Source organism: Hippocampus comes, unplaced genomic scaffold (assembly GCF_001891065.2).
Source record: "Hippocampus comes isolate QL1 unplaced genomic scaffold, H_comes_QL1_v1.1 scaffold2, whole genome shotgun sequence".
Lineage (NCBI taxonomy): Eukaryota > Metazoa > Chordata > Actinopteri > Syngnathiformes > Syngnathidae > Hippocampus > Hippocampus comes.
In genome coordinates, this window is record NW_017805139.1 from 4,182,328 (window position 1) to 4,192,411 (window position 10,084).

At 42.5% G+C, this 10,084-nt stretch overlaps 1 protein-coding gene across 1 annotated transcript in view; it reads right to left on the reverse strand.

Moving 5' to 3' along the window:
- Window positions 1–10,084, reverse strand: part of slc7a11 (solute carrier family 7 member 11) — an 87,293-nt gene that overhangs the window by 8,780 nt on the left and 68,429 nt on the right. The window contains exons 9-10 of the mRNA XM_019867419.1: window positions 5,390–5,486; window positions 849–998 (exon numbers count right to left, since the gene is read on the reverse strand). Coding sequence (XP_019722978.1) covers window positions 849–998; window positions 5,390–5,486 — 247 coding nt within the window. The remainder of the gene's footprint in view (window positions 1–848; window positions 999–5,389; window positions 5,487–10,084) is intronic.

Genomic DNA, 10,084 nt, shown 5'->3' on the forward strand with positions numbered 1-10,084 from the left:
TCTGATCGCTATGGTAATGTTTAATGCCTTCAAAATACGATACAATGCAAATTCAAAGTGCATGAAAATGACGACTCACCACAGCCCCGAGCTTGATTTTCTGCAACAAGATGGTCCCATCTCGGGGTAATAGGAGACAAAGACACCACAAGTGTGTGTTTTGCGTCAAGGCTACTTCGTAATTTTGTTTTAGTCGCCGTTGCTGCAAAAAAGCCCCGCCTCACCCGTTGCTGCAGAAAACCCCCTCCTCACACAGGTAGCATGTCGGAAATAGCAACAGTGCTACTGTGGCGATCTCAGAATATTCAGCCATAACTTTAATCCAGTTGTCTCGAACGTACTTTTAAGGCCGCCATCATTTGCGCTCTCCAGCAGTTTTATTATTCATTTTGCGAGCTTTGGCGTTTTGTTTTTAGCGTAATCGGTCACGTGACGGAGAAGCGCGGCTTGACGTGTGTCAAGCGTGACACAGACGGATGTAACGGAGAATCCGGTAATTTTTCAAAATAAAACATCTTTCGTATTCCAAAATAAATAAAACGGAATTAAGGCAAGTTCTTTCTGTGCGGCCCGGTACCAAATGCCCTGTGGACCGGTACCGGTCCGCGGACTGGCGGTTGGGGACCCCTGCTCTAGATGATGTATGTGGTAAAGGTGCATGCAGTTATATTTGTATTTTGTATAATAATGATAGTTTATATAATTGTGATGTGATAATGTTGGTATAAAGAAGCCCCACGAAAGGCCCAGGTAGCAAATGCATGGCTCACCACTGCTCATATGTGTGAACTTGGAACTACTGCTTGGATTATATCTGGCTGAGAAGATAAAAGTGTGTCAATACTGACCTTAAAGGGCCGTGGAAGGTCAGGCCGGGTGTATCGAAGGTAGATTAAACCAAGTACTACCACACCAATTGATAACCACCGCAGAAAGCTCATGAAGTTTAACAGGCTGTAGATGTCTCCCAGAAACAGCTGGAGCATGGTCAATGGATACTGCACACAGAATTTTTTGAAGAATTGTAGGACCCATCTTCAGTATATTAAAAGCAATATCTTGTGTTTTCATTATGTGTGCTAATGGTGGGTTTGTTATGCATGCGCTTCACAGCTTCCAATTGCAAACTAAGATCCCAAATAGCGGGCATTAAATTGCGTATTCACTCGGTACAACAGATCACATGCGCTGCAGGTGGAAAAATGTTTTAAAAAGAGGGTTTTACTGTTGAGGTAGCGTTGATATTTGGGAGAGCACTGCAAGAGCAAAATGAAGTTTGTAAAAATGTGGAACGAGGCAAACAATCATATTCTTGAGTAACACATCATAAATCTATTGCTCCAATAATTTGGGGGTGGGAGACAGCAACCATATAAAATGTTTTTTTATCTTCCCCGGGTTTGTGGCAGTTGGACATATGTTCCCATTCTGTGTAACTTTGTATTTTACTTGACAAGTTGCTCTGTGAGTGGTCATCACCAAATCCCAGGCTGCTGACATAATTCAGATGGGGAAAAAAATGCACTTGATAGAAATGTTGCATTCTGTCATGTCATGACTCCTTTTTGTTACTGGCTCTGAAAATCATCACAACATTATTGTCTAGCATGGCGATTATAGAGCGTCTGAAATATGTTGTTTGCACCTGCCTTTCAGATGTGGTATGTCTTTCAGATACAGCACGAGGGTTCAAGACAAAAATATCAGCCGTCACAATTCTTCTCAGTTTTGATAAATAACATCACACATAATAAATTCATCTATTTGGATAAACTCCTCCCGGAACATGCGAAATGAACTGCGCTTTTGTGCATTTTGATTTAATCCATGGTACACCCAGTTAGCAGATCCGTTTCCATACCTGTTTGACTGAGCAATCAACTTTGCACCCGTTGCTGCATGTGCAAACCTTATGTCAATCAGGCCCTGTTTTTTAATTTAAAATTCATCCTGTGGCCATAAAAAAAAAAAAAAAAAAAGATTTCTGATGTCCTGAACACAAGTAAAAGGTAAAAGAAACAAATACAATGCCGTCTCATGATTCAAATTTAATTCATTCCATGACCACGCTGAACAAAAGCACTGCGATATTGCAATTCGAAAAATCATACAGTAGTGACCTAATTAAATCGAATGGACATTTCTGCTTTTCTACCTTTACTGTTTCAATGGACATTGTGCTGCTCCTCCCAGCCCGAAAGAACCTATTGAAGTCAATGGTGAGTCACACTGCTGTAACCACTCAGATTGCATCATGGTGGGCCACACATGCGCTGATTTGATGCTGAACTGTCACCGCCACAACTGACCATTGGCCAGGGGGGTGAAGGCCACCAGGGGCTGCCTCTCTGGCCACGTCAAAGCATACGCATCATTTGGAATTTAACCATCAACTTGGACGTTTATTCGAGCTTTAGCGAGCAGTTTATTTTTAAGAAGCCTGTCATTCTTATCAGGCTTGGTGCAATCACATTACCAAGGTCCCCTGATGTGATAGTGCCATCTTTGGGTGACACTTCGCACACATCATTACAGAAGCAACCGGGGAGCTCGCTGAGACAAATTTGGCAATGTTCAGAAAAAGATCCATTGATCCATTTTAAAATGGATTCATTTTTTTAAGTTTTGAAGTTGTCATTTCTTTCAGTGCTTCGGATTTCAGTTTTTTTATTTATTTATTTATTTTATTTAGGTGCATCAAAAGATACTTAGGATATGCTCATTCATCAAGGTCATTTTCAAGGCATTGGATCGATGATTTGTCTGTTTTTCTTCTCATCTGAGTAGGCTTCATTCGCACATACAACAAGGCTTGAGTGCATCACTAATCTTGTGTGGCTCCTTGAGTTGTGTTCAAATGTCTATTGCTTAGAGGGAGAGTTAAGTTAAGAATACATATTTTTTCTCATAGATGTTAAAACTGTCTGTATAAACTTGACGGTGGAAAATTACCTTTGGAAAAATATTCCCTCTTTGGCTCCATTTTCTCCATCCATTCATTATCTGATCCTCCTATCCTCACGATAGTTGCGGGTGTGCTGGAGCAAATCCTGAACTGGTTGCCAGCCAGTCGCAGGGCACATATAAACAACAATTCTCGTTCACAATTACACCCAGGGCCAATTTAGAGCATTCAATCAACCTGTCTTGCAAATTTTTGGAATGTGGGATAAAACCAAATTACCTGGAGAAAACCCACACGGGCATGGGGAGAAAATGCAAACCCCACACAGGAATGCCGGGGCCGCAATCTAACTCTGGACCTCTGCACTGTGAGGCAGATGTGATAAACGTGCCCCCCCCCCCACACACACACGCACCCCATTCCATCTAACCTTTTTTTAATTATTATTTTGAAGCACACCACACCTTGATAATAGCCTATCACAGATTGCAAAGAAACAAGGCAAGACTGGGGGCTGTTTTCAATCAGTTGTCGCGCACGCAGCCTCATAGGATTCAGAGTAAACCGTCTCTTTTTAGATTAACTGAAACTTGTTGGTTCTTTTATCTCAGACTATGTTTGTTTTACCGAGACACGTTTTGGCGAAAGGCTTTTCACCTACTCCACACTCTGAAGAAGGTGAACTCATTGGCAATTGCAGACTGCCTTGTACCCACGACAACACGTCTGTGTGTGTGTAACCGTCCATCTTGAATTAAGTCATACTTGTGAATGTGCAGCCAGCTAGATTGTCTTATTTACTGTGCACAACACACATCTCGTGCACGTTAGCGTCCTTTGATTTGCGACTCAAGAGGGCGGAGGGAGGGGTGACGCAAGGCTACATTCAAATCTTGCTTGTGATTAGAAAACTACACACTCCTATTTTACTGGGACATAGCAACACAATGGCAGAGATAGTGTTTAGATGGTGTTTTGGATTATTTGTTTGTATTAGGCCTACCCTGAGTCACAGCTACAGTATGAGGCTATTATAAATATACAACAATATAACTTTTTTGGAAAGAATTTTGAAGTGAGTTGGGTTCACTCCTCTCTCACTCCTCTCTCACATCTTTACTCGCTTGTCAAAGTAAAAAATTCGGCCCATCGAGGGCTCGTATCATAAAAAATGTTTCAGTCGGGTCACTCATATCTCAGTGTACCATTGTATGAAGAAAGATTTGAACTATAGACCTATTTCTGTTCTACATCATCAAAAGCTGCACGTGCAATATTTGCTCAAAACGACGGGATAAATATGTTTGTGTGGCTGTAAAGATTTTTTTTTTTAAGCGTGGAGTTGTTCCAGTTTTTGAATCGTTTCAAATATCAACATGACTTGTTCTGTGTATGGGACTACAAATTAGAGTGAAAAAGGGGCGACATTTTTGTCAATTCCAAGAGGAAACGGACAATTTCAAAAACACCAGTGGCGCCTGTGGCTGCAAGCTATTAAACTCAGACTGGACTGAGGACATAATCATGTTTGCGGTGCTCATTTCTATCTGGCAAGTTATTGTGGCCATTTGGTTTAAATGCTTAGCAAGTGGTCAAGAATTGTGAAATTATGTCAATGTGTTTGTAATTAGTGCTCGCTAGTAACTGGTAGCTAACTTTTCAGCGATGAGCTTCAATGAACTCTCATCTCCATGTAACTTAAACAGATGTGATTGGCTGGCGACTGGCTGGCGACTGATTCAGGGTGTCCCCCGCCTAGTGCTCGAAGACAGCTGGGATAGGCTCCAGCACCCCCCTCCCCCGCCCCGTGACCCTAGTGAGGATCATGCGGTTCGGAAGATGAATGAATGAACTTAAACTGTGAATTTGCGAGCATTATTGTTTGTGATGTTTAGCTTTCCTTTGGCATCCAAGAACACCATTAGTAACTTAAAAGTAGCCCAACAACGCAGTCCCACCGAGATTGCCATCGCAACAATTTGACGCAATTGTCCGTTCCCTATTATATGGTTTAACAAGCAATGAAATTAACTAGCAGACTAGCTGGCTACATTACTCCCCCTGCCATGCAAGTAAAGTTATTTGCCAGGATGTACCTGTACTTTTTCTTTCTGGTGACGATGGCCCAATCATGGCTCGCAGTTGTCTCTCTTTAGTGTAAACACTAAGTTTCTTCGATAAATAAAGATGAATATCTGGCCAATGGATATCAGGGCACATATCTTCATCCCCACTTTGTAATCCCGTAAGGATCGGAAAGTTACTTTCCATTGGGCAACATTAGTTTGGTGGAGTAATTTTCACAACCCTTGACAGTTAGTTGGCTTGGGTACATCATGAATCCCACCATTCTTTCTGTGCCAACAATGCATGCGTGCATCGTGATTATGTCGTCTTTGTTTACAACACGCAAATGAGTTTATAGATGTACTGTGTTGCTGTCAGTATGTTCTAATTACACTTTATTGATCTGAATATACTGACCAATATAAGGACGGCAGCTATTGGAGTGTTTCTGCGAATGTGAATCATGGAGTAAACCTCAGGTAGTTGTCCTTCACGTGACGCCACCAAGAATGTTCTGCAAAACACACAAACATTTACTTTCTTTAACCATCCATCCATTGACTTGTGCTTATCCGGTTCAGGTTGCAGAGGCAGCAGCTCCAGCAGAAGCTCAGACTTGCTGTCCCCAGCCACTTTATTCAGCTCTTCCTGTAGGTGCCGGGGCGTTCCCAAGCCAACCGGCACACATTGTTTCCCCAGGGTGTCGTGGGTGTTCCTGGGGCCTCCTCCCAGTGAGACATGCCCGGAACAGCTTACCAGAAAGGCGTTCAGGCATAATCCGATGTCTTAGCCACCTTATCGGGCTCCTCTGAATATGGAGGAGCAGCAGCTCGAATCTGAGCCCCTCCAGGGTATAGGAGCTTTTCACCATCTCTCTTAGGGAGAGCCTGGACACGAGTGTTGTCACAATACTAAAATCTTCACTTTGATACTACACCTGCATAAAATACCTCCATAGCAGGACTGAAACGACACCACACGAACAAAAAAAAAAACTTGTGAAATTATCGTTGAGAGCTCAACAACTCCAAGTTAGTTTTATTTGTATTAATTAAAAGAATGATAAACATTGTAAATACAATACATTTGATAAAATAAAAAAGTAAGATATGACAATTTTAAACGCTTTTGAACAATTCACATTTTTTTCCACACCACTGAAAATGTTATTTATATACAATATATGTATAAAAGTATCAGGGTACCAACAGATTTATTTATTATTTCAGCATTTAGCTGTGTAAACACTCATTGAATATTTAACGTTTGACATTCCAACCATAAATCCTGAGAAAATATTCCGAATTGAGGATCAAAGCCGAGTGACTTGATTGGAAGTGATAAAGTAAGTGATGAAGGGATTTTCATTCACAGTATAGGCTTTAATATTGCTGCATGGCGGTTTTTCTTATAGTCACAAAATACTTTTGTTTCAGTGCTGCCTTTCATGGTTATCGATGGTTTGGGTGAAGGTTTGGAAAGAGTGACTGCAAATGATTGTTTTTTCTGAGTGTAAATGAGAGACTGTTGGCATTTGGGTGTGATTGAGGAAGAGAGGGTGCCAAGGTGCCACGAGCAAGGGGGGACGCCGGCTGGACCCCTGGACTAGAGATCACAATCGGCACTTAAAAGGGTCCCCACAGTAGGACGACCATTTGCAACAACAAAGATGGCCAAATGCTGAAGACTATATCCACACCTAATCTGACAGATGCCGTTGATAACACCCGGACTGTCCTCGCAGACCATTAGTCTATGCCTGAATACACGCACGCACGCATGCATGCTCGCGCGCGCGCGCACACACACACACACACACACACACACACACAAAGAGAGGCATACCCTTTTTGGGGAATTGTATTACAGGTGGGTCAAGGGAAAGGCATCTTTGTCACTCTGCCTCGCTCCCCTCGCAGTTAGAAGTTGACGACCCAGAGCTCTGTTTAGAATAATTGGCTTGATCTATGCTGTATTAGACGATTTGTTAGGGATTAAATACTTTTTTGTGTTACTGACTCGATAGACGTGTGCCTGTGGTCATTCCTGAAACCATCAACAAGTACCCCAGAAGTCCACCAAGGTATATGGTTATTGGTCAAATAGTGCGGTGGAAATTCCGCCTTCATTGACCATGCAGATGGACCATTGATTGTAATGAAATAAAATAGCAACATGATTTTACCTCCATCCTTTTTATTTTAAGACAGCTTTTACAGATTGTTAGAACACCCACATCAAAAAGTTTAATGTATTGATGGATTTTTTTTCTGTGTGACTTTGAAATATTCTACTGTATTTGAATGCACCTTGTGTTTCTTAACGAGAGTGTGTCAAATCCGTGTTTCCTCTCCGGTTTGCAGTTGAATGACTAAGGAGTATATTACAAACATCCATCTATCCATTTTCAACACCGCTTACCCTGAAGAGGGTCGCGGGAGTGTGCTGGAGAATGTGCCAGATCACTTTGGGCGAAAAGCGGACGACACCCTGTCACCAGTCCGTCGCATGGCACCCTGTGGAGATGTCATTTCAACCACTTATATCTGGGATCTTTTTCTTTAGGTCACGACCCACAGCTTATGAGCGTAGGTGACGGAAGGAACTTAGACGGAACCTTTTCGCTGAGCCTTTTGGCTCAACAATTTCCTTCTCACTGAGGACCCTGGTTTCGGATTTAGAGATGCTGAATTTCAGCCCAACTGCTTCACACTTGGATGTGATGCGCTCCAGTGAGAATTGGAATTGGTGCTGTGATGAAGTCAACAGTACCAGATCATCCACAAAAAGCAGTGATGTAATACTGAGCCATCCAAACCGGACTCCCTCAACGTCTTGGTTGCACCGAGACGTCCCTAAAAAGGTTATAAAAAGAATCATTGACAAAGGGCAACCTTGGCGGAGTGACTAAACCCTCCTCTCCAGATCCCTTACCAGAGAAGTTGAGGAGTGTGATCAGTTTAAAGCTGGAACACACCCTTCAGCTAACCTTCTTAAATAGGGGTACCACCACTCCAGTATGCAATCCAGAGGCACTGTCACCCGATGTCCATGCGATATTGCAGATGTGTGTCAACCAAGATAGCCAAACAAAATCGAAAGCCTTTAGGAATAGGGGGTGGATCTTATCTACCCCTGGCACCCTGCCACAGAGGAGCTTTGAACCACCTTGGTGATCTCAAAACGTTTTAAGGTCAGGAGTACATCATCCCAACTATACACAGTGTTGAGGGTGGACTGCTTCCCCCTCCTGCGAAGCTGTATGGTGGACTAGAATTTCTTCAAAGCTGTCCATAAATCGTTCTCTATGGCCTCACCAAATTCCCACGCCCGAGTTTTTGTCTCAGTGATCATTGAAGCTACATTTCAGTGGCTAGCCGGTGCACTCCCACAGGAGTCCCACATGCCATTAAGGACCAATAGGACTCGTTCTTCAGCTTGAGAGCATCAAAGTCGATCTACATCGGCTTTGGGTGTCCTGGTGTCAAATGTACAAATGGCAGTGATGTGTTCCTCGAGGCTCGAGGACCGGTCCTTGGTCCTTGACCTTGGAGTCAAGTCCTTGGTCCTTGGAGTCAAGTCCTTGGCCTTGGCCTTGGGTTGCCGGTCCTCGGACAACGAGGGATTTGAGCCTCTAATCCTTCGTCCACAGGTATAAAGTGGGCCCAAGGACCGCAAAAATCATGAAGAAATCAAACAAAATCCATCCAGGGAAACCCATGTTGATGAATTTATCTGGCGCTTTAAGAGAGGCGAGGCTGCCACTGACAGGTGACAGTCAGTGCAACGTGTAAAGAGCGGCATCACAGTTAGAAACACGGTTCGTTCCGTTCGCGATCGGCAGTTTAAATAGCGTATAAAGCCTTTCTGTAACAGTGGTGTCTTTTATTTAGTTATTTTGCACAGTCGTCACGTTTCTGCGGTGGCACTATAATGTTTGTTTGAACCAAGTAATTTGCATTACAGCTGGAGTCAATAATGCCGGCACTTCACTTCCGGGTTTGGCCGTTGGGATTTGGAGTCCTTTTGCTCGATTCCAGTTACGTTTGCGGAATGCTTTCTCATGTTTGGAATAATGAATATTGACAATACATAGTTTAAAATCATGGTTCATTTAATTATTTATTATTATTGTGAAGTTGACGGTATTAAATTAATTAATGTATTATTAGTGGTCGTGGTAATAATAATAGTTCTCAGAGAATGTTTAGAGATTAAAACCATCTCGTTACCTCTGCGTCCCACGTCCTAGACGCATAATTTTCCCACGGGACGCACAGTTCCAAATAATGTGCGTTTTTGGGACGCAAGGAAATTTCTCAGTCAAAACAAACAAACAAACAAAAAAAAACTACGGCAAGCCTGAGGATTTCACGGTAACAATCGTTACTGGTAGCGTGTCGTTTCCGTGGCGTCATTTTAAATACCAAAAAATAGTTTAACCATAAAAGTCACCGCACACGAGTTGACTGTGTGATCAACGCGATTTCACTGTGCCTGTATGTGTGTTTGTGGTGTGGTGTAGTGTGGTGTGTGAGTGTCTTTCTTCTAATTTACTTTCGTTTTGTTTTGTTTTCAGTGTTGCGGGGGGATGGAACAGATAATGTTATGTGCGCATGCGGGTTAGTATTTTAGTCCGCAAACTGAGGAATGGCGCGGATGAAAGTTTGAGATGGCGGCGATAAAAACTCACAAAGGTCTACTGATTACAACATTTAAGAAATGGGAATGCCAGTCTGATTTTTCGTATGAATCGTCCAAAGAGCGTATCGCTCAACTCACCTGGGATGTATGCACAGAACACGAGAGGGAGATACGACGAGAGGCACGATTACAAGGCAAGTTGGTCATTAGATTTGGAGGCTAATCGTTATGAAAAATATTGTGAAACAGTATTGATTATTCTATAATTTACTGGTTGTAGCATGGCAACTTTATGAATAAAACATTCGTCACAAGGTGTAGTAATGCTAATGTTAACTGTTGGTAGAACTCATGATGACTGACGTGTGTTAAATTCTTTCGTCAAATTGATAGTAGATTACACATGCATCATCTTGGGAAGAGGATGTCAAGCCACATCAATACTTACCTGTATTAATGATTACCAGT